Below are 25,120 nucleotides of genomic sequence, written 5' to 3'. Positions count from 1 at the left end.
ATTGGTGATGCATTCTATGCCAACCAAGTATGGCACCCAACAGTTCACAGATCTCCACCAAGACCTACGTTTCCATTTTGACCAGCACCATATTGATTGTAATTAAAGTGTCTTTGTTGTCCTCATAAGAAAATGGAGCAGAATAATTCATTTCAATAATAAGTTGTCTAATATTTATGGGGGCTGAGGTCAGGGGCTGACATTTTTCATGAATAAGGCTGGAGGGTCGAGGCTGGAAGTTACTAGCCTCCAATACTTAAAGCAAAAAAAATCGAGTAAGTCTTCCTTGCCAGTAGCTGGCACTTTTTGTATCATTAGTTAGCATAGGTACTTTGTATCGGTATTTTTGACTATTCAAGAGTGAATACTTGAGCTGAAATAGTGGTACGAAACATCCCTAATGTCTATTGTGAGATGAGTTTGTTAGTTTTGAAAAAAAAAAAGTATTTTGAAACCGGTCAGATTGACATGAAAAAAACCACTGCTTTTATTTGTCCTGTTTAAACACAGCGGCATGACAGGGTTAAACTCAAAGACCGAGACCCCTTATTAAGGGGAGGGGGCCCTGTTCCCCCTGCGTGCTTCCCCATGTGAACCATTTTTTAAAAATTACGCCAAAAGCCACAGTCTGTTACATTGTGTCGCGAGGCGTCTAACAACTCCAGATTGCTTGCCTTTGCTGTTTACTAGACATCAGGTCTGGTCAACATGTGTCATGTGATCAAATTGCTCCTTGTGCTTGTTTTACAGCCGCTTGTGGGAGAAGGAAATGGAGCACCGCGGTACCGTGTTCTTCTGTAAAGCCGTAAATTAGTCTTGCACTTTCCACTGCTGCTTACTTGATCCTCATTAGCCTGTAAGGTTTGCGTGGATGCCAGCGCTGACTCATTTATAAGTTTGAGGGGGGTAAAAAAAAAAATTAAAAAAGGCATTCATTATGTGGAGAAGGCCTACAGCCTGTAAAAGTGACCTTTGAGTTGTATTTAAATAATTCTGCTTGATTGACACAATTTTTTAAGAAGCACAAAATTAACAGCCGCTACAACTTCAGACATTTTTAAATCTCGACTCAAGACTACTTTGTAGCCACTGACATTTGGGTTTTGGCCTGTTTTACTGCCACTTCTCCTCTCCTCTCCCCTTCCTTATCCTCCCCTGCTTGAATTTGAGGCTAGCTTTCCTGACTTTTTGGTATTAATATGGTTAAAGTAAATCATTTGTAGATTCACGAAAGTGGCATACACTCGAAGTCTGGACGCAGAGGGCGAGGCTGCTCAGGAGGGAGTCGCAAAGTCTCCAGAGCTGCTCACCAAAAAAGTGACTACATGTATTACTCGTGGCTTTTGTTTTAAAAAAAAAAGGTATTATGATTTGACCAAATGCATACTGTGTCAATCCAAAGTGAGCAAAATGAACTTAATCTTTAGTCATGTCTGCGTACCTCATTGTGTTGTAAACATGAATCATCTTACTTGAAGTCATTTAGTCGCTGAGAACTCACTCATTAAGGAGAAAGACGTCAGCGGGACCACAAACGGCGAGCAGACGAGGCAGGCGCATGAAAAGGACCTCAAGCGTGCAAAATGTAAGCAACACCCGAGGCCAGGGCGGGGATGGGCGCCTCGTGATGTCTCCTGGTCTAAAACGGCACGCAGGGCTTTAATTAATCCATGCGTGAAGCCACGCGAGTGGCTTCGGCCTCCACATGAAACCTGCAGCGAGGAGAACAGAAATTAATGTGCTGTGATGGGAGCATGATGACGATCGATAAACATGTGCAGGGAAGGTGGTGTCCTTCGATCCTTACGTTGGGTCGCCACCTTTCAAATAAACTAACAAGGTATGTCACAAATGTTCCAGGAATGAGGTCACAAAACAACATTTTAAATCCAAATGACAGACTATCAACCAGCACAACTACAAATACATTTTGCTTTGTTCAGTGTAGGAGAAGAGGCTAGAATAATGACAGGAGAACACTGAGCATCTGACAGTTCCTGGCAGAGAACAACAAGGGAACCCATTTTGGAGACAAGACCTCGAGATGCTTGTGACAATGAAGCTGTGAAGGATGCCGGTCGAATCAGTCCAGGACTGCATACAGGTGTGGCAGAGAAGGCCGGGGACGGTGCGTTACACTCCAATGGTATTACTTCCAAAGGGAAAACCTAGTTGAGTTTTGGATTTAAAATATATCACTTGTGATACATGTGCAAGCTGCCTAAAATGTGCTTCCAAAAAAAAAAAAAAAAACAAGAGGAGGAATACCCAGCGAATCCCTGAATGTGAGGCATGAAAGCCAACCACTATTCCACTGTGCTGCCAGAAAGGAGATGGTGTTATTTGAGTGGGTATATTTTTTTCACTAACACATTTTGAAGACATCAACCACCATGTTCCTCCAAGGCAATTGATTCATTTTAGATGATACCAGAATTTACAGAATAAAAATAACATAAAAAAAACATCTTTTGCACATACTGTGCATTAACACTGGAGGTGGCAGGAAGTTCACTTCAGTGAAGGTTGTTTTCTCACCACAAGAGGGCAGAGGGAGCCCAGTCGAGTGGCACTCTTCTACCACCAGCACCTTCTGAGGACAGAAAACTGAATAAATATTCAACACTCGCATGCATATAGATTTTTTTTTGTGTGTGTGTTTATTTCATCCACATAATAAATAGAGACAATACGAAGCAATTACATCAAACTGGAATGGAGGCTAAAATATTTTGGGATGTGAAAGGAATCAAGTTTGAATGGTGAATAATATTGTATATTGGACCGGAGTGGAGAGGAGAGAGCGTCAGCTACAGTAAAACATTGGCAATGAAGCAAAGAAGCCTACATGTACTATATCATATATATGTAAAAAAAAAAAAAAAAAAAACAACCGGGGGGAAAAAAAACCACAACTCTATTCTGACAACACACACAAAGCGGCTCTGGATGAACATCATCTAGAATCGGGCCAATTCATCAATGTTGTGCTTCTGAAGACAGCATAGCAACCTAGCTAAGAATGAAATGAGCCAAGCACTCCGTTTTTCTTAATGCCTTCCAGACACGATTAAAAAAACAATACAGCACAATTGACTGATTAATTTTGCCCATCCCTCTGCTAAGATTTATTTGTTTAAAACACATTTTTAAAGAATACAGCACGACAAAGAACAAAAACTCTTGCAGTGCCTCAGAGCCCCACGTGATAGTGTTAGCAGTGAGGCGAAATAAGCGCCAACACTGCTGAGAAAATCAAATACAGCCGCTGTAACACACACACACACACACACTTATTAATATTGTTAACCTAATAGCTTAATAGCCTAAGTCATTTTTAAATGAATGTATGACTGAGGACAAAATACCAATGTGCTTGCTAAAAAACGTTTTTTTTTTTGTTGTGTTAACTGTGTAGCCTCTGAGTGATGCAGGTCATGGTAATCCAATTAGAATTTGTTTTCCGAAAACACCCAAAAATGACTTAAGCAATAATTCTATTAGGCAGAGATGCAGGTAGTCCGAAAACTGTCCGGGATCAATACGCGACAAATCAAAACAGCGAGCTTGAGAGTGACACTGGTAAAACAAAAAAAAACAAAAAACAAGTTCAATCCAGTGTTAAGAGAGTGTAAGAACCACACAGCTTATTTATTCTCAGTCCATGAGAGAGATGACAAGTTCAGTCCTATTTTGTTTTTGGGGATCCCGAAACGCTCCCTTTTATTCTTGGCACTTAGTGGTCAAAACGGCGCGTCCGCGTCAAGCCAAACGCAGCCTTGAAATCCTTAAAGACCCTTTTATACAATGACGCCGGACCACTTTGGATTTATTTTTATTTTTTTAAACTATGAGTTTCTCTACATCTGCTACTATATTTGCAAATGTAAGGAGACACTAACAAATTAAGCAAGAAACAAAGTGAGCGAGTTTAAATGTATTATTTGTGATAATCAAGTGTTTCTTGTCAGCATTTCCATTCAGACAGCTAAAATTATCGTCATCTTGATTTGTTCTAAAAGTTGACATGTTTTCAACATGCGCCACTACTTTCCCCACAGCTGCTATAATACATACGAGTCTGTTTATTTTTTTGTGATTAAAGAAAAATGAAACCTGCTGGTCTGCTTACATTAGCATTTTGGCATCGTGGCTTCTTTTCGATCCAATTTTTTCTTTTTACCTTTCATTTATGACAACATTAGTGAATATAAATAGCAGATATGATGATCAGCCCAGGAAATGACTGAGCTGAAGTGGTCTGACATCACAGTGAAAAGGGTCCATTAGTCATCTAGCTTGTCAAATAAATACGCCACGGTAAATAGATGAGAAGGTTGACTGTGGGTGAAGACTGGGTCATCTTTGGCACACAAGTTCAGAGGATGACCCAACTTTTTTTGTGTGTGTGTTAGCACCGACAGCACCGGTAAGGGAGGAGCTTTAAAGTTCAGCGACGGCCGCCTTGTCTCCACGGAAAAAGCTTCTTCGTTGCGTCAGCCGTTTTGCGTTTTGAAAACTCCTGCTCAGACCTCGCTCACCGGCAGGTCAGCGTCGTCCAGGTCCAAGGGCGGCTCGGGCACGTGTGGCTCCAGGGCGCTCCGCCGGCGCCACGGCGACTCTTCGGGGAACGCGCTCACTTTGCCAGGCGGGCCTCCTGCAGGGAGAGGCGGGCCGGCGTGCGGCTGCGAGTGGGCCGGGGCAGCAGGCTCATGAAGTGCTCGCTGTCCCACGCCAGGCTGCGAGCGTGGGTCGCACGCGACGACGGCGCCGGCAGCGCTGGCATCGTCCCAGTCGGGCTGGCGGGGTGGCGCGGCGGATACGGGCGAGCGAGGAACGGGGGGACCCGCGGGGGTGCGGTAGAATGTGGAGCGGCTGCTGTGCTCCTACGGAACACAATCAAAATATAAATAAAAAAATTAAGAACTTAGAACGCATGCGTTTGATGTTAATACGAATAAAATGTTAGAAAAATGAAACCAGCCTGTGCGGCTTGGATGATGCTTTAGCAGTGTTGGTGCTGCAGGCTGAAGGACGTAGCATTGTTAGAGTGAAGATGGTGGAAGTAGCACAAGTAGTAGTAGTAATAGCAGAAGAAGAGGTGAGGAGTGGAGAGTCAACGGGTTTTTAGTTTGGTAGTCGGGTCATGTTGCTGAGGTGGAAGTAGAAGTAGTAGTAGAAGAAGAAGAAGAAGGAGGAGGAGGAGGAGGAGGAGGACGCCTTAGGAGGCCTCGGTGCTCAGCAGCTTGTCGCTCTCAGATTTCAATCTCTGGAAACACACAGCACACGGGTCAGACGACGGAGCTAGGCAGCGGCAGACAGTTGGGCAAATGCTGTTTACACAAACGTTGAAGTGTCACATGTAAATACACGAGCGCTGCGGAACATGCACTTGTGCATGATTTGGCGGTTGAGTGACATTCTGATGGTGTCAGAAGGGAGACTGAAAAACTTCCATTTACAATCATGCTGTGCACTTAAGTATTTAGGCAATCGCCATCAGGGAAGTTGTTCACATGTAAATCCCGATTTTTTTTTTTTTTTTTTTTTTTTAGAAATTAAAGAAAAGTTTTAGTGGTGTGAATATGACGGAGTGAAGGCTTAAAAGGCTCCAAGTCGGCATTAAAAAAGTTGATTATAGTTTATTTTTTAAAATCAAAATATATATGGGAAGAGGACCTTAAAAAACATAAAGGCATATCTAGTCGCAATTGCATCCATTAAACTTACTGGGCAGCAAAGGGTAATCAAAGTATTTATGTACACGAATGAATTTTTGCAAGCACATGCTAATGTAAGTACACGTGTTGTACACATCACAACACTCCAACACTTCTGGTTATAAACGAGTATTGCATACAGAATGTGGCTGGTGTCATTTTACTGTGTTTAATTATATTTCACAGTGATTAACTTTTCCCTATGGCATTTAGGAATGTTAGAATGTTGCTTCAAAATTTTATGATGACAAGTTTGAGCCAGGAATGAATTCACTCACTTTACATTATTTCCAATGGGGAAAAATTGTTATGAAATTAGAACACGGAAGTCAAACGGCATCACAGAATGGATTCTATTGCACTTTGGATGTTCCACAGACTTCAGCGGAATTTTGTAGTGATTTGGTATTTTAGGGGGTCCTCGGTTTATGACTGCACTTAAGTCAGAACGCGCTGTTTCTAGAGTCAACCACTAATCGAGACGACAGGAGTAGTCCCTTGTCATTTTCCAAACATTAAATAGCATCTATCTGCATTTTGGGGAAAATACTTTTTTTTTTAAATTGTTATTATTTTTGCCCCATGCATTTCAATGAGCATCAATTATAAGCAAATTCTGGCTATTTGAGATCCGGGCCAGTGATCCGACCGTTGATAGTTTTTTTTTTGTTAATTAATTTAGAAATGTTTAAAATGAACTCATTGATTGGCTTCAAAATCTACTAACTATGTCATGAATATACAGGGAGAGTGCCAGTTGAGGCAGGGCCACCATTCAAAAACTGCCGGACCCTGATAATTGTAGGCCACAAATATAACACAATCCAATGAAAACTGCGCATGCCTTCTTGAAATATTCTTATTCTTAACCTCGAAAACGTGGAGACGGTCATAAACCAAGGATCCCCCCTATGTACAAATTAAACATGTACAGTACACCTGATATTAGTACACAATCAGTGATAAGGAAGGTGTAGGAGCGCAACGACGGAAGCGGTACTGTTGCGTTCACGGGAAAAGGACGGGTGGCAGGAAAAAAAGACATACAGGCTTCGGACAGGAGGGAGGAGGAGACACAAGCAGGAAGTCACACATCTAAGACAGGTGCACAGCTGCAGCAGGCTGCAGAGAGGACAGAGGGCAACGAGGGAGTGGGGGTGGAAGAGACAAAAAGAGGATGTGAAAGACTCACGGAGAACAGGAAGAATCACGTTCATGTAGCAAGTGTTCGCTGGCGTTTGTTGGCATTGTTTTTCAGCCAATCATGGCAAAGTCAAAAGAGGCGGGAGGGAGGCAAGTTGATCCAGGGGGTGTTAGATCACGGATTGACTTCTGCTGCATGTGCGCCATGCTTGTGGCCAAGTCAACTCAGCCAGCAAGCTTACATTATCAAACGTCAAGCGAGAGAGCATGAAAGAGGCAGCGGGAGGAGGGAAGGGAAGAAGAGGAGCACTTGTTGGGTTATCAGCCATATTCAGGGAGTGGTCGGGTTGATTTAGAAGGGATAGGGGGGGCGTCAGATGCATCGTGATGAGATCTGATCTGCGCGAGGAGGCGGGACCGGCCGGTGAGTAGAAAACAGCGTTACAGTAAAATCAAAATGTCTTGCTTCAAAAGGAAGGGGAGGGTTGTTTTTTTTTTTTTGTCTTTTTTTTTTTTTTTTAAATAGACGAGCTGACGTACGTGCTGCTGCACTCCCCAATTCGAGACGTATACCTCTGTATACAGGGGTTCGACAGCCGTCTGGCCTGCCGCATCTGCAACAACATAGCGCAAAGCAGGGTTAGAGCAGATGGGCTGTCTGCCCGAGGAGAGAGGGAGGAGGGGGACGAAAAGAAAGCAAGAGAGAGAGAGAGACACAGAGAGAGAGAGAGACAGGAAGACAACAGGTGGCCGGGGACGGAACAGCTGTGTCACCGCGTCGGGCACACGTGTAGAAACAAAAACGACAAAATGGAGGCGGGAACAGAGCCAGCGTCGCCCCCTTGCTGCTGACACGAGGCTCCTGCCGAATTCTCTTGATTATTTAAGTTGAAGTCATGTTGCATGCGGTGAGGGACGTCTAGGGGTCAGTCACAAGTCATTACATCCACTGCATGCGCAAAACATTGTCATCATTGCCCCTTTTCCACATTCTCGCAGCACTATTCAGCTCTTCGTTCGCGCCTTCAAACGAGACCCACGCCGATTAGCGCACTCAGCTACTCACAAATGTTGAACCTGGCAACCTTTGACTAAAAAACTCACCTGTTAGCTCCTTCTGCCTAAACACCCTGCTCCTTCTAAAGATTTATGTTAGCAGAGGAGGAGCTAGCATTGGCTTTTTAAATATAGCTGGCTGGTATGGAAAATCTTTTTTTTTTTTTTTTAATATATAGAGCTCAAGGTCCATGCCCTGGTACATTTTTTGTCCTTTACGAGTAAGACAATTTAGTGCATGACCAACAATGATGCACTAATGTAACGTCTGCGTCTTGCTTGTAAATGTTTTCTCCACTACCTGTGCTACTTTTGGCCTACTCACACTAGGACCGACCAATTAAACAAATTCAAATAGAAATCACAATGTTGTTGAATGCAATTTTCAAAATCACAAAGGCCGCGATTTTTGAAAAACAAAAAACAAAAAAAAAAAAGCTTCCTTTTGGTTGGTCAGCTGGCGGTATTTTATTATATAAATATTTATATTTTATTTAGAGAATGTGTATATAAGCTCAATGCTTACAAAATGTTTTATTAAAAATTAAACAAAGGGATAAGACCACAGATTTGTGTGCATTACTTCTGTACTCTGACTGATTGACAGAATTTTGTGAAGCCATCATAATGAACGCTTAAATGAGAGCAAGTGTTAAATAAGTTAACAACTCCAATTGACTGAGCTAAATTGTCTCATTCAGAAGCCATCAAATGGCACCATGGCCAGGTGAGCTGAACGCTACCGCTTATTGGAAATGAGGTTTCTGTCGTTTGGCGTCCCTTCAAGTCAAACTAATGATGATGTTCTGTGGCGTGAGTGACACGTACTGTCGCAGCAGACCTCCCCGGTCCACGCTGGGCCACGATAGCCCCCGAAACGGCCTTGATCCAGCTGTGCATCTCCTCTGGACTGTCGGCCTAGGAGGTCAAGATTATCCAGTGAATTTTCACGGAAGCCACTTCCAAGATAAAAGAGATCATGCATCTATAAGTGAGCTGTCGATACTTGCCGGCTACACTGTATGTACAAACTACAGCCTAATTGAGATTGGGAGTGGCGTGGCATCCAAAATGACAAAAAGCTTAACGCTATTACTGTTTATACATTACCTGTATGTAAAATGTCCTCGACGTGGTGACGACCTCAAACAGATTGTCACGCATCATGATGTCACTATGATCCAAAAAGACAGGGAAAGCTGTCACATATTTGCTGTGTCTCAATGAAGAACTTCACGTGTTCAATACCTCTGTTTGCACTCCTGCACTTTGTTAACTTCCTTCAGCGGGATCATCCTCAGCGGCTCTTTCTCCTGAAGGTGGGAGAACGGTAAATGCGATAAATGGTTTCATTTATGCGAGCGCATTGTTCTAAACTCCCGGGCTGATAATGAGACTGTCTTGCAGCAGACAGAGAGTCTGTGTCCTCAGGGCCTTGTGTTATCTCATCACAAAGACTGCAAGTGCGTGTATGTGTGAGAGCAGCTTAAACTGACAAGAGAGGACGGAGGCCGGAGGGGCGCGAGGCATGACAGGACATGTGAAGGGAGGCCGATGAAATTCCTCTGACTGCAGATAAAACATGCCAGGACAGAGCGCTGTGTGTTTTCCGTTTTTGCCTGCCGCGCACTGCGGAGCTGATTCTAATCCGCAAGTGTCACAGATTTGGGAAAAAAAAAAAAACACGAGAGAGAGATTCCTAAAGAGCGTGTTGAAACTCAAGAGTCAATTTACCAGATCTGACTTGAAGTAGCTCATGGAGTTTTCCTCCAGGAGAAAATATCGCCGTTTCCAGTTCCTCATCTGGTAAAGGGAAAATAAGGTGGTGAGTTTTACAAGATGTCAACTTTGCTCTTTGTGTCTTGCTTTACACTATATACACTCAATAGACATTTCATTAACAACACGATCAACTGAAGAGCTGTATTTGCAAAAAATAAAATAAAAATAAAAAATCTAATCAAATACATGCATCTTTCGTGCTGCAAAATAATTTAAGCATTAGAAAGACCTCCTTAACAATTCAGTTAGGTAGCTAACTCTAACTAGCGACCAACATCATAAACATAGTTCAACTACAGATAAATGGTTGTAGAAACAATTTTGGTCAAAATGCAAAGTGGAAAGGAGATATATCAGGAATATACACACACATTCTATTGATTATAAAAGCCCAAATCTAAATTACAATGAAACTTTGGTTCAAAAGCACCACTAATGCTACGAGTGCGTATATGATGCTGTGTTGAACGGCTGGCAGAAACTCACCACGGCACCTTGCTTGACGCAGTAGCCCGATTTGATGACCGTGTGGTCCTGGGTCGGCCGGCCCAGGAAGTAGGGCAGCTGGCTGTGCGAGCGGTGCATGGCCTCGCGCTCCGCTCGCTCTGCCCCGTCGCTACCTTCATGCTGGAAAGGTTGAGGGACACCAGGTGAGTTTGTACGGAAAGTGACATTTGACGGTCTTGGCTGAGCTGGAGCCTAGCCAGGCTGACTTCCATAAAGCGAATGCTGACAAATCCGCACAGGAAGGCCAGAGCAGAGATTCTAACACAAATATTCTGAGCTGTGAGGCAGAAGTGCGACCCACGAGTCAACCATGTTGTCTCACAGTCAATTCATTTTAACTATCCCAAAGTTACATCCTTTGGAATAGTACTGCCACTGACAAACATTTGGCTCTGTGGTTTACAGAGTGTCATATTCGCTTCATCTATTGTTCTACAAGCTACAAATGAGTCATAAACAAAAAGTGACTCATTGTTTTGTTCATAAACCGTTGAATATGGTGAGCTTGTGTTTTCCCAGTTGGAGAAATCAAAGTTGGCTTGCTTGACTTTGCCTTTCTGACTCCAGCGTGGGCTTTTATTTACCTGCGTTTGGGTCACAATGGGAACCCCTCCTATGATCTCCGTTTTATAGGACACTTGTTTCTTGGGTCCCACGGCATCCAGCAAAGACTTGTGGTTCTCGGAATTCTGCTGACCGTCGGAGGCTTTTGGAACCTGACGAAAACACAGACACACTTCGATGATGGAAAACACCCATTTCCTTGGTGAAGAATTAACTACAATACAATACAACACAACTTTATTTATATCGCGCATTTCACAACAGCTGGAGCTGTAACAAAGCGCTTCCCATATGGTGTATAGAAATTAGCGGGTAATTAGAACAGAAATTAAAACACAAACAATAGATACCAGAAGAAAAGTTCAAGCCAACATCTGCGAGCGGAGATTATCAATATGCTTTATTAATACTGTGCTGGGATGTTAAGGCATCACGACGAGCAAAGCAGCTTTTTATCCCTAAACTCGAGTCACCAACTATTCAGCATCCTATTAGTCATGCTTGCTCACTCACTTCCATCCACTTTTATCATCTCACTCCCCTCAAGATATACAGTAAAGGGCATTTCCTTCTTCAAGTGACTTGACAGAAAAAAAAAAAAGTGGTTCATCTGAAGTATAAGAAAAGAAGTGCACGTCACGTGATGGTCTTTGTTCGCCTCACCGTGATCTTGGTGGCTTTATTGAGCGCGTTGACCCAGTCGACGAGGTCCTGCTGATCGTTGGCCTGCAGGAAGACCTTCCTCATCCCAGCATTGATGACTAATGAAGCCAAACACAAAAAGTAGCGAGCAATAGGTTAAGCGTGAGAGTTGGTATTGAAGTCTGATGCTTACAAGTAGAAGACAAGAATGCCAATGTTGAACAAAATCGGTTCTGCAATGCTGGAGGAAAAGGTCAGGGCGCTCTTGTGAGGTTTATTTAGGTCTCACGTTCAAACTTAAAATGTTTCACATCTCAAATTCTTCAAATTGTACAACCTCACGTTTATGTTTGACTGCCCACCAAAATGACTGACAACTAAGAGTGTTGTTTGACCTTTTAACACAAGGGTGTTCTCTAAAATAAGTGAACTGAGAACTTCTTTTTTTGTCTGCTCGTGCATGAGTCTGCACAATTCTGCTGCCTCGTGCAACCGCCTACTCATTTCACAGCATGACAAAGGGGGGGATGGGAAAAAAAATCTTGACTCCAAATAAATATTCAAATGCTTTTTTTTCACTGAGCAGCTACATGATTTTTAGGTCAGATGGTGATTAGCTCGGGGAGCATAGTATTTAGGACATCCTGTCTCGGCTTGTCCATTTCCATAAGCAGAGAGGATGTGCGCAGTGAAACCTTCACTTTCTTCTAAATGCGGCGTCTGTGTCAACATCTGGTCAGGTAATTGTGCAAGAGTGAGACCTCGCTCTTCCACTTTCCCCCACTTTGCCATAAATAATCATGTGAACTGAGTTGCACTCTTGTCGCCCTGTGGATGTGCAGCGCCATCCGGACAGATGCGGGAGTATCCCGGTGTGAGTCATGGCCACAAACTGAAACGTGTGCTGGGAAAAGTGGCCCCCGTCAGCGCACGGATGGTGTGTCAGCACCACATACAATGGCACACTGTCCGGTCGGGTTTCTCTTTCTCTTTCTCTCTTTTTTTTTTGTTTTGTTTTGTTTTGTTAAAAAACACCTGCGAGTGTGACCTCTGTCTGAATTACAGTAGGCGACCAGGCACCGCTTGTTTGGCGTCGCTGCTGGGGCGTACGCCGGAAGAGGCGGGGCGTTGGGAGCCTTTGATGTATGCAAAAACATGTGGCCCACAAACGCCGCATAAAAATAACCCATTGACATCTGTGAATCAGGTTCCGATTTGAGTGGCGACATCCTGTCAGAAGCTCCGTAAAGCCCCCCCCCCCCCCCCCGCACACACATCCCCATAAGTCAGATTCTTGTCACAGACGAGCATTTCCTGCAATTGAAGCGTTCGAAAAAGGAGGATGATAAACAATAAGAGAGGATTAGAGGCTTATTCAAAGTGTTTTGTGTTTTAGCAAAAACCGCAAAGAGGGCTTAATAATGATTCCTCATTAGCTTGTTCCATCACCAGTATGCACAATTAAAGCAATGAAGCTGAACTAAGCTACAATAAGAATGTATTCTGGACAGGACCTTCTTTACGCACAGGACGTTTAGACCCCCCTCTGACCTTGTGGCACCGAGTTATTAGCGTTTTATTGTGTCATGGTGAGTCATCCAACTATGGTGCCAAGCTCTGCCCAAACACAATGATGAAAATAAATTCATGGAAATTTAGCATCGCCAGTCTATTTAGCATACTTGATTTAAATTTGGGCACTAAGGACCATATACATGATAACAAATTTAGCATTTCCGGTGGAGAAGTGTGGATGGTTACATGTTTGTGGTCTTTGCTTGTTTCAAGCTGTTGGGACGCCATCTGAAGGAAAGCTATATCTATTTTTGCAAAGTGTGATAGTGTGATTGTATAATAAGTATATTCAACAGTTGGGTGTTGCAGCTTCTCAAGGTGGAAATGTCATCAAAAGTGACTTTATTAAAGATGAAGGGATCGCCCCTCCAGCCAACCTTGTGGTGAGCCGGCTGTTATGTTCATCGAGTCAACTCAGTTTTTTTTTTTAAACACGTTTAGCAGTGAGCTCCAACTACAAAGGAGATGGACAGTTGTATATATTAAAGACAATTTGGACATCACTTTGGTAAAGTTGTGGTGGATTTTGTGGTAACCGTAGCAATTAGAAAGGTAATACGCCATTTACAGTAATGATACGTCATTCCAAAAGACAGTGAGTTTATTTTCAAGTGTTTGATGATGTCATTGTTATTGCTGTGCGTTAGCCTCGCGACCAGAAGTTAGCGCGCCGTCATGCCCTAAACGTGGCAATGTCCATTGGACAAAGGAGTGTATCATTGAAAAATCACCTGGGGAAATAAATGAGACTAAGCTGTAATATATTCACTTAAAAACCGGAAGCAATGTATTCTGAAAACGAAATGACGGACTTCTTGTGCCTCTTCAGGCAAGGGTTCTTCCATTATTGAGTTTTTTTGTGTTGGTACAGCTCTCAACGTGGCAGGTTAGTGTATTGCTCATTATGGACAGGTCTTGCAAATTTCATGCTGCCAATTTTTTATTTATTATTTATTTATTGTTTTCATTATTTATGTTTTATGGTGATCCTTTTTTTTTGCCAGGAAAAGCTCTCAAAGTAGTCATTTGTTGTGTGTTCGCAGTAAACAAACGTCATTGTTATGCTCCGTTCCACGAGAAATTCCCAAGCCATTAATATTTTGCACTTTAGCAACATGTTTTTTTTAAGCAACACACATCAGTCTAGTATACCTATTTCAACTTTTTTTTGTTGCCTTTGCATTAACATTTGGCCATGTGCCTTCAAAAAAAAAAGGGGGGGGGTTCACATGTACAAGCAAATGCTTTTCAAGATTTCTTTTTCAAGTTTGTATGGTCAAGCCATGTGTTAATGGCAACACTCAGCCAATGCTAAGCAACAAGCCAGCAGCTGCGTGGCCACTTTTGCATCATTGTGTGTCGACTATAAACACTCTAGATGCCCTTCTGTTACTCGTCCCACCCCCAAAATGATCTCAGCAATTTGTTACAGACGTCAAATGAGAAAAGAGAAACTTTCTTACCAAAACAGAACTCTGCCTTCGGCCGCAACTTAGTGGCATCGCTGACCTATAGGAGAACAATACTTGTTATTATTTGATCCCCAAAGTCAAACGGTCAAAATCTCATGTCAGTGAGCGTCCAAGAAACCAGACCACCCAGTGAAAATGTATAGAAGCTCAGGGAGAACATGAACCGAACTTCCAAACTGTGAAATGACGTCGCCCTGCTGTCTCACATCAATGTCAGACAAGATGTTTCGGCTTACCTTAGAAATGTAAGTGAGCTTCAGGGAGCCGACGCAGTCTGCATCAACCGGAAGATTCTGGGGAATAATCACGGGAAACATCAGTAACAGATAAATAATCATCAATGAAAAGAAGGCTCATTTTTACGGTGCCCAAGATCTGCGATTGTGACTTTAACCTTATTAAAATTTAAGTCTTTGCATTCTATAAAAAGAATGGGGGCCAGTGAATTATTCAAACTTTCTCCGGCACTACACCATTTATGAATACTTCATGCAACAACTGAGCACTTACACACGCAGCCACGTTAATGTGGCGTAACGACACGGTTTTATCGCAGACGTGGCGAGGACGGTGAGGTCAGCCGATTGCCTGACTGCTCGTAAAACACTGTCGTCGCTTCTACCTGGCCTGATAACAGTTGATAACGTAAAGAGGGCGTGCCTCAGATGCCGTCCTGCTGCTACGTGTTAAGCTAACGCTAAGCCCTCCTCTACGCGCCGCCGTTACCTGCGGGTTGTCCATGAACCACACCAGGCTGCCCTGCTGTGTGTCCAGGATGAAGTAGCGGCGCAGGAACTTGCCGCTGCTCTCGTGCTCCTCGATGTCCAGGAAGCCACAGATGCGGTTCTGCCGGTCCACGTAAGGCATGGCGCCGCCGGGACATTCCCTGGCCTGCTCGGGCCGAAAAAGCGAAGGAGGAGGGCAAACAAAGAACTCCTGCGCGGAAGAAAGAGAAAATGAAATGAGGATGAGGAATTGTCCTCGTCTTGGCTGTAATTCTTGGAGGCTGTTCCACAATAATTCTGCTGTGATAGACGGCCAGGGCTCAGTGTGCTGCGGAGGTCACGTGACCCAAAACAAAAACCCGCCCCACCCACTTTCTCTCGCCCCGTCCCTGTTTTTCTTCCCCAGTAACGCGCACGCGCACACACACTGTCACATTCTATTCCATCTCCTCCACCCACAGTGGCTTGCGCTTTCTTTCTGATTTTTTTCACTCCCTTTCTATCCCTTGCTCCTTTTTTTTTTTTCATTCCCGCTATCCCCTCCCAACTGAGCTCTCATCTGATTTGGCAAGCCTCCGGCCGGCCCACACAATCTCCTCCCCCTCTCTCCTAAAGTCGAGCGCCCACTCGAGCATGGCGAAAAGGAGAAAGATGACACAAAAAAAAAAAAAATCCTGAGGCGAGTGAGTTAACCCCTGCGGGAGCTGAGGCACAGGGAAGCAGCGAGCACAATTTAATCTGCAGACATGTGACACACACCTGAGTACGACATCGCACTCCTAGTAAACTACATTGCCGTATACAGTGAAGCCCATATAAATTGCACAATTTGAAGGCTGACCTACATTGAGCGGAAAAATACGCCTCTCTCAAGCCACAGAAATATACCAGTGATGGCAAAAGGTGTGACGCCCACAGAAGAAGTGGACCTTCCTGCAATGTAAGAAAGCAGTATACACGTCTCTGGACAGGGTGCTCAGTACAATACAATAATAAAAAATAAATAAATAAAAATAAATTGAAAAAAAAAAAAAAACATGCGATTCCCAGAGGATAGGGACCAAAATTGAAAAACCACCAGTAGCTAACACCCATTCCAAAAAGTTTAGAATTGCCTATATTTAGAGTTCAAACTTGAAATATACCAACAAAATATTTTAGCATCATTTCAATCTCATCTTACAAATAAATGGCTAAAAGAAGAGTGGATCCTGTAACTTCCACTAACAACCTTGGAAGTATCACTTCAACATATTTCAAACCAACTACCGCTTTCCTATTAACCCGGCCTTTGGCGGCATCGTAGGAGACGACAGCATCAACACAAAAACACATAAATGCAGTGGTGCCTTGAGATACAAGTGACTCGAATGATGGGTTTTCCGAGATGCGAGCCGTCATTTTTGCTTTGGCTTACAAGTGCTAACTTGAGACACGAGCGCTGAATAGTGGCAGTGAACTCAACTCAACTCATTAGACAAAAAGCAGCACTTTGGGAAACAGTGACCAATTTTTCAAAAGCACAGCAACACATTACAATATAAAAATACTCAGTCATATAGTATTTATCCTCTGACAGGAGTTGAGACTTTATCCTGTACAGACACTCATGTACAATATATCCATCTGTGTGTCTTACACTGCCCCCTAATTGGACAGGTATAAATAATGAAGTCTCAGGATGTATGACACCACTTCTCAATGTGAAGTCCTTGGTGCGTGGACGTAGTGTTACTATCGGCATACTGTGACTTCAGCCTGTTTAAGCTGCTAGACTCCGTGAGTGATATGGCTTCTCGGAAAGAAACGCAGATAAAGACGCTCTTTCTCCCCCGTGTTACGAGTGCTGTGCGGGCAGACGGGGGACAACAAAAGGCTCGGTTGTTGTACGGCACGGAGTCTGCAGCGCTGAGAGCATCTCAGTTAGCCGCGACGTGGACTTGAATGGTCACACACACAGTCAGGAGAAGATAACCATTTAAGCACAGACACAAGCGCCAATTGTTGGGTGGCTGTGAGAGATGCTTCTGTTAAGTAGAGTCTGCAAATGAGGTGCTGAGTACAGGTTTAGTGTCAGAAAACTCCACATCGGCTTTCGGATGAAATTTTAGGGTGAAGCTAAAGGCACTACTGTATAACTACTTTTTACCCATGTTTTGTACTTTTTGCGCCACATGTTTCGAAGAAGCTGAACAGCCTAATTACATTTTTTTTTTTTCAATCAATGATTGTTGTCTTGGTCTCATTTAAACAGCACTGATGAAGAGGTCTGCTTGAATATCAATTCTAATTGAACCAGGAAATGTATTAGTTGAGTCTGAATTTTGCCTTTCAGCTCCTCATTGGAAAACAGCAAGTCGCGCAAAAAATATTGAATAGTTGACATGTACAGATACATCACCTGAACTGTCACCTAATATCCAAATAGTCCTAACTTTTCGTGTATATGGAGAACAAGGCTTTCTGTTTAGCAAACATGACATGAAATCCAAAAGCAGAAGGTTTCAAGAAAAGAGGAGGGAGGTGTTCTTGCGGGCGTGGGCTGCTCGTACAGAAAGCCAACATTTGCTATGCTGGGGCGTTTGTGTCCGGCGTCACGTGGCGACCAACTGGTCACGCAGGGATGGTGATGGGTCATAAAAAAAATTATATAAAAAAAAAACAAAAAAACACAAGCACGGGCCAGCTGGGCACCTCGGCAGAGTCAATATTTTCATTTCGACGGTCATCTCGAGCCCCTGTTGTAAGGAACAGCTGCTGTGGAGCATGCGAATGTGCATTCTCATGGGGCAACAGTCTGTTAGGAGAGCATCTGCGGACCAAACAGTTAAAAGAAGGGAGTACTGCCGGGGTGGGGGCTCGAAACAACTGATTTTTGGCACGTAACAGCCACAGTATTACTAAAGACGCTCCGCAATCTGATATGCTATGGGCAACTTTTACTTTACACATTAATAACTTACAGTATCTATAGAAAGGGCTCAATACAGCACAAACAAAATGAATAAATATTAAAAAGTAAAAGCTTGAAAATGCTTTTCAAATTTACCTCACTTGCGCTTGGGGCGGGGGAGGATAATGACATGCAGCTGCTTGCTCTCGTGAGATGTGATATTACCACTCTTCCTTTTTTTTTTAAACCTCCATTACAATTGGATGCCATTGGAGAAGGGTTTGACAAAAACTATTCTGTACCAAAAATAACACATTTGAGAGACATTTACGTGTCCTCCGTGGTGAGCCCTCGCCACATTAAACAGCCATAGATATCAATTGGTACATAGGACACTATCTACGAAATATGTGCCTATTGCAATGCTAAGATAATGTTAATACATTCCAATAACTTCTGAGATTGTCGCCCCTGCAAACATGGCCGGCACGTAGGCATGTCCATGACCATGCTCTCAATGGTCTATGGCAGCGGCACAACCCGATTATATGTGTACCAGTCTATGTTGGTTGATAACGATACAGCAGACAATTCTGAAACTAACCGACTGTGCCAATGGGTGTTTTGAGTGAACCGGACATTACCTTCTGTCTGTTAAATCATGATTTTTTTTTTTTGCCTTTCTGTTATGTCTACAGACCGTTACTGCTGAAAAAAAAACATCAATGATGTCTTTGATTAATTGATTTTGACCATAATCACATTATAGTCAGCAACTAAAAAAAAGTCTTGTCCCATCCCTGGTGAGCTTTTTATTACAAGATGCGGGCTATTTAGTAGTCATCTGTGTTTACAAATTGGTTTCATCTTGCTGCCTCCATTCACATAGGTAACTGCTCACATCTCCCCTCTATGCTCACCCCCCAAAAAAAAGTTATTTGGAGGCAATAAAGTTCAAAAAGGTGGTTCATTAGTCAACTCAGGAAGCAAAAATATTTTTTTGTGGGGGAGTTTGGAAAAGATTAATAATTAATTAATTTCAAAGAGTAAAACTTTACTTGAGATCCGCATTATGTGGCACGATTGTGTTGAACGCATCGCAGTCGAAAGGCCAGCGATGAGGGTGCAGTTGATATAGTAAGGGTCAAAGGTCAACTTTTCAACACATCCATGGTCAATCCCTGCCACAATGAGGCACGCTTCAGCCCGACAGGCTTCGGCCTCCCTGCTCGAAGACGGGCCGGTAGGCCAGTTGGTCCCACTGGGCTCCGTCTACCACCCGGTAAATAACACTGTGTACCGCGAAAAACATACCGATGACACCGACTATGACCTGGGTTAGCCGCGCAAGCTAGTTAGCACGTATTTTTGCAGCAAGTGCCTTAAATTAACAGGGAGAAAATACTATGACATTTTACAACTATTCCTACAGCACACAAACGCTATAATATCGTGTAACGTTAATTCTAAAAAAAAATACGCGTCTCGAAGTGAATTTTACACGTTAACCCGGTCAAGCTAACGCTGGCAAGCGTTGCTGCTCCGAGGCGTTCCCAGCGACGAAACTCATTCCGAGTAAAATTCCACACACACGGCTTCGTCAAACGCCGAGTCGGACACTTTTCGAGGTTAGCTACCTTACCTAGCTGCAGTTTGGAGCCTCAATTGCCGCCTGGCTGTTGCTGGGGGGAGTCGCCCTTCGCCGCCTCAGCCCATCTCTCAGCCTGCAACACAGAGGAGGCTCCCGCAGGCGACACTCATCGCTGAGAAGCGGCGCAGATCGGCAATCAGCGAGATGGGCAACTCTGAGTTTAAGGCAGGATTGCGCTGGCTTTTCGGAACAATGACGTAAGTGAAACAATTGGGCAATGAGATTTTTTTGTTGATTCCTCCTTATGTAAAATACATCATTTGCTGATAAATTTCGTGTTTCTTTCTATTTTGTTTAACGCGCAGAGTGAGGGGTGTTAATGTTTATAATAAACTCTTGGTTCAAATCTGTCAGAGGAGGAACAGCCTGCGTAGAGTGTCAACGTGGCGACATCTGGCGGTCATTTTGTGAACTGACTGATGGTTTTGTTGTGTCGTACATATTTGGCCAGGGATGGGCAATATAATTCCTGGAGGGGGGGGGCACAATTTTTCACCAGTGCGCCACATGGGATAGAACCATGCACAGACAGATGTATGAAAAAATGGATTTTAATATCGTTGAGGTATTATGTTTTAACTGCATATCATTACAAATTAACAAAAAAATGCTTGGCCTATTCATTAGTACTAAGAGGCAGTATAAGACCCAGTGTAAGTGCAACCATGACATGTCTACCGTCGAATGATGATCGGTGATATTACAACTTAAAGATGACCCCAGTATGTTCACAGTTTTGGCATTCGTGTGTTTACATTTATTCGCTTTTTCCCGCAATATTTGGGATTTGTCCTGTTTTCTTTGTAGAATGTTTGGAGTTTATACCGGTTAGAAAAAAATATTTTTAAAAATCCCCAAAATATTGCCCATCCCTGTGGCGGTATGGTGTACAACTGGTTAGGACATCCGCTGCACGACAAAGAAGTATAAGGTTTGATTTCAGCTCTGACCTTCCTGGATGGAGTTTGCATGTTCTCCTCGTGACTGCGTGGGCTTCCTTCCGCATTCCAAAAACATGCATGTTAGGTTAACTGAACACTCCAAATTGTCCCAAGGTGTGATTGTGCGTGTAAATGGTTGTTTGTCTTTGTGTGCCCTGCGATTGGCTGTCAACCAGTTCAGGGTGTAGCCCGCCTACTGCCCGAAGACAACTGGGATAGGCTCCAGCACGCCCGCGACCCTTGTGAGAATAAGCGGCTTGGATAATGGCTGAATGGATGCCCATCCCTGCTTTTGACATCAATTAATCGAGTCTGAGATGAACTGTTGTGCCTTCGTCTTCATCTATCATATTTTTCCTCATCGGAAAAATTGTTCTCAACAGTACTGTATATTAATAAAACTCAGCTATCCTCACAGCGACGTGCAAAGGAGCGGTTGAAGCATTGCACTATTTTAGGAGTAGAAAAATAAAGGCATACATTTGGATTATAATATAATTAGTACTTACAGCATGTATGATTGATGCACATTGGCTGCACTGCTCGTTCTTTAATCTAACACTTTGAATTTTGGTTCCAAAATCACAACCAAACGACCTCAATATCGTCATGACTGCACTGATATAATGTACACCTTTGCATCCACATGCGGCAATTAAACGCAAACAAACAGGTTCCCACTTTGCAGTCACATTTCAAGGCAACCTGCATGTTCAAGAGGGCGTCGACGAACACAGGAAGACACGCACACCCGCTCACACACACGCGAACACTTTCACACATAGTCAAGTTTGAACAAGCCGAGCAGGAAAGGAAGGTGTAGGCGCTCAAGCTTTCCTGTTCAATGAACATGGCACCTTTCTGAGCCTTCGTTTTTTTATCTTTCTTTCTGTCTTTTTTGCGGGCGTCCAGGCCACCATGGAGGAGGAAGAGGCGGACAATCTCGCCGAGCTGAAGGCCTTCCCTTCCCTGCGACCCCAGCCCAGATTCCGCTCCCACAGTGACACCTCGGGCTTCACTGCCAGAATCCTGTGGAGGCTCAGAGGGGCTCGCACAGGTAGGAAAACACCTCAGATTGCACGACACTCACAGGACTTTAACAAGGAATAAATAATGAACAAAAATAATAATGAAACAGTTAGTCCTGAGACACATTTTTTCACAGTTTAAAATAAAACTATGTATTAACATCGGTGACATTCTTTTGTCAAAATACCTCAAGAATTTCATTAACTATTCACACACCCTATTTGCTGTGTCGCTAAAAATCAAGAAAATAAAGGGTGACCCTGCCTCATATGAGTGAACGACTGCACAGCTTGGGCCAAATGAAGGTGATAAAAGCGTTTTCACTCAGGCAGTTTTTGCACTTCGCTGCGTGGATGTGGCGTATGGACATAGCACCCGACATGAATACCCCCAGAGTTAATCCTTTGAGATCAATAGCTTTCAAATTTTAAGATTTTGTAAAGTTATAAAAATGGAGCATCCACGTTGCCATAATTTGACATATGACATTTTTTTATTCCGTGATTATTATGATGTTTGATTTTGATTGAATTTTTTTCTTGTGGCATTTTCTACCAATTGTCAAATTATATCGACCCTTAAATGACAAAATGCCTCAGCAGTTTGCGCAGCATTGATTCTGAATATTTAGTTGTGTTGCTTAAATGTCACCCTGTCCCACTTTCGCAACCACAAGTGTGACTGTGCTCAGAAATGTTTCCTACCAGTCGTCTTCAGCATTACAGCCTCAATTTCTTGTGGGTATACAAACATTTGTTATGTATAAGATGACCAATGTAGTTAATTATCTTTGCCCAAGTCACTTTTACAGGATGTCTTGAAAAGTGTCCTTTCAAAAAAAAAAAAGTACATAATGGACTTCAGGAGCATTTTCAATAATCCAGTTGAACTTCCAGCGGCAGAGTAGAGGTCTGTGGCAGGACAATTTAAATTCTCTTCCACTAGATGGCGGAAAGTAAAATTAAACTGTGTATCGATCATTGCCATTCATTGAACACACTCTAATTTAAGAATACGTAAACACATTTTGTGACATAATTACTTGTTGTGCGCTGTAAAATGTTTCAAATGTGAAATACAGTATACGAGTGTTAAAATGTTACTAACAAGAGGTTTCAAATTGAATTCACTTTTACATAAATAATTTTTTGGGGGGTATTTTCTGTTGGTCAACCAGCATCACCACAACTGATTGCATTTCACTTTGGAGCTTCTCTTCCATTGTTCGTGCGTACAACAATATGAAACGGCTTATGTATCATCATTAGGGAAGCTGTTTCCACAAATAGTCCATAAGGAATGATGTGTAGACTGTAAATAGCATGCTGTCCTGCAAATGGACAATCTATTACTTCCCTCTAATTACACAGGCAGAGGGAACCATTCGGGGCAGGAGAGGCGGGAATCAACCAAAATGTAAAATGGGTTAAAAGTGAGAGGTGGGCAGAAAATGGAACTTGAAATGGCAAAGGAAAAAATAGAAAAGTGGTCCAAATTAGATGTGGGGACAGTGTGATTAAGGAGGAGGAGGAGGTGGAGAAGAATACAGTCAGAAAAAGGCTGAAGAAATGGAAGTAGAGGGGAGTGTCGATTCGCTCCTCAAAATAGCAGACATTAGACAGCATTTGAGTCGACAATAAGCACTTGTTCGACGTGCTCTTTTTCATCATGCACAAAGCAGATTTTGTCCCAATGGAAATATCTGAATATGTGTTGTGAGAGAGCATGACAAAATAAAATACGACAAAAATAATATGAGACAAAAAATCTTCTACAGTGTTAAAGTATCGTGATCATTTGTGTTTATAGCAAGCAAATCCTATTTTCCCACACTCACAAAAATAATCTCACAATATACATAACTAACCATACACACGTATGTACATTGTAAAATCATTTCTCGCTTTCTGTAGGTGTAAAAAGCAGGATTCTATTTTTTTTTCTCTCTTTCAGTCATTTGCAGCAAAATCTAGGATGATCTTACTAACTCAGATTTTAGAGCAGGGGTGGGCAAACTTATTGTTTGTTGCGCCACAATGGGTTCTAAAATTTGACAGAGGAGCAGATGGATGGAGTGTTTTGGTAACCTCACCTCATCAGAGAAAAAAAATGAACAAAAGCATTACAACAAAATATCTGTCTTTGACACACCACAATATTTAGAAAATAAAAACATTAACAAGGTTTATTCATTTAATTTCAGCGGTTCGTATTAAAACGTTTAGCGGGCCACATGTGGCCCCCGGGCCGTCGTTTGCCCACACCTGATTTAGCGTGTGGTATGAAATAACAAAAATGCTTAATCACACTTAATGGTTGACCAGGCACTTCAAATTTCCCCCTTTTTACTTCTTTTACTGATATTCTGTGAGTAACTTAAAACAATTTTTTTACTTTGAAAAATGTAAAAAAATTTCCGCTTGGTTTTGAATCTTTTGTCATGGCACACTGGCGTTACCAATTGACGGTGCACCTGTTCTTGTAACCTTAGTGTGTTTGCGTGAGTTTGTGTTCGTGCGTGTGTGTGTGTATGCTGTGTGTGGCTGGCTCTTGTTGCTCTTTACACACCAGTCAATGTAATTGCACCAGGTCGAAGTTTGACCTTACACAGAGACTCTGATCTGTGTACCTGCACTCATTACAAGCTCCCATAAATCATAACTGGCAAACCTCCAGCTCTCCTTTGTCACCTCCTCCTCTTTTGTTACCTTTTTTTGTTGCCTTCTCATTTGCATGTTTTTGCGTCACAGAGGGATCTCCGCGCGATAGGGAGCCGAGCAGGCTCGGGGATAGGAGCTCGACTGGGGAGAATGAGGACCTGAGATGGAAAGAGCCATTAACTTTTAATGCCCTTTACTGGAGGGAGAGGAGGCAGGCAGGCAGGTGGGAGGAGCTAGGGATGGTGGAGAAGGAGGAGGAGAAAGGAGGGCGGTATGTCGGGAAGAGGCAAGGATCAACTCACACTGCTGATAATATTTCCCGGGGTCAAGTCATGGAACATGATGGTGAGCTTCCTTCCACAATATGTGTTTGTTTATTCGTATTTTTATTTTTTTTTAAAATCCAAATTCTCACTATTATCCTCAAACAAGTATTAATTCTGTTCAAATGACAACTGAACAATGTTATGTCATGCATCGGCTGTGTAATTGTGCAATATTTATAAGATGCTAATGCTATAAGGAGATCACTGTATCCTCTCTACCTGCGCTCAAACAAGCTTTCGGTGTTCTCGGCTATTTGAGTTGTAATGTTGTATTTGAAGTCACCTTAAACAGTGGCTGTGTTATTACTGCACACAATGTGGTCATTCGTTCCAGGTGGGTGTTGTTTGTGGTCATGTTGGGTGTATTAGAATGACACAGGTCGTATGTGTGCTTGTTTTTGTGGCTTTAGGAGGCAAGTGCAGCTAATTTCATT

At 42.9% G+C, this 25,120-nt stretch overlaps 2 protein-coding genes across 8 annotated transcripts in view; one reads left to right on the top strand and one right to left on the bottom strand.

Moving 5' to 3' along the window:
- Positions 1–2,637: 2,637 nt before the first annotated feature.
- On the bottom strand, positions 2,638–19,896 carry LOC148330176 (pleckstrin homology domain-containing family A member 1-like). Of its 2 annotated transcripts, XM_088304014.1 has the most exons (13): positions 19,722–19,896; positions 15,188–15,397; positions 14,698–14,754; positions 14,453–14,498; positions 11,436–11,533; positions 10,793–10,924; positions 10,188–10,328; positions 9,654–9,722; positions 9,168–9,232; positions 9,030–9,093; positions 8,748–8,837; positions 7,404–7,477; positions 2,638–4,886 (listed from the first exon to the last, which is right to left on the bottom strand). In XM_088304014.1, exons 2-13 carry the CDS (start codon positions 15,326–15,328, stop codon positions 4,637–4,639), a joined length of 1,227 nt encoding a protein of 408 aa, XP_088160140.1. In that variant the 5' UTR covers positions 15,329–15,397; positions 19,722–19,896; the 3' UTR covers positions 2,638–4,636. The 2 variants fall into 2 exon arrangements, with proteins under 2 accessions (XP_088160140.1, XP_088160139.1); XM_088304013.1 differs by lacking the exon at positions 7,404–7,477 and having other exon boundaries at positions 19,722–19,892.
- phactr2 (phosphatase and actin regulator 2) overlaps positions 19,227–25,120 on the top strand; it is a 24,797-nt gene continuing 18,903 nt past the window's right edge. For 4 of the 6 annotated variants that reach the window (XM_088304011.1, XM_088304005.1, XM_088304010.1 and 1 more), the window contains exons 1-2: positions 19,227–19,361; positions 21,584–21,728. In XM_088304011.1, the coding sequence (XP_088160137.1) occupies positions 19,269–19,361; positions 21,584–21,728 (238 nt within the window). In that variant the 5' untranslated portion in view covers positions 19,227–19,268. Of the gene's footprint in view, positions 19,928–21,583; positions 21,729–24,577; positions 24,706–25,120 lie in introns of those variants that run through there. The other 2 variants (XM_088304006.1, XM_088304007.1) reach the window with 2 other exon arrangements.

Source organism: Idiotropiscis lumnitzeri, chromosome 9 (genome assembly GCF_059441095.1).
Source record: "Idiotropiscis lumnitzeri isolate Australia: NSW breed Sydney's pygmy pipehorse chromosome 9, RoL_Ilum_1.0, whole genome shotgun sequence".
Taxonomy (NCBI): Eukaryota; Metazoa; Chordata; class Actinopteri; order Syngnathiformes; family Syngnathidae; genus Idiotropiscis; species Idiotropiscis lumnitzeri.
Note: the sequence above shows the minus strand (reverse complement) of the source record. Positions and strands in the feature narration are given on the sequence as shown.

Coding starts and splice junctions, on each gene's coding strand:
- LOC148330176 (XM_088304013.1), bottom strand. CDS start 15,328: ATGCCTTACGTGGACCGGCAGAACCGCATCTGTGGCTTCCTGGACATC. Junction 14,755..15,187: donor GGTTCATGGACAACCCGCAG/GTAACGGCGGCG, acceptor ATTATTCCCCAG/AATCTTCCGGTTGATGCAGA. Junction 9,723..10,187: donor GCGTCAAGCAAGGTGCCGTG/GTGAGTTTCTGC, acceptor TCCCTTTACCAG/ATGAGGAACTGGAAACGGCG.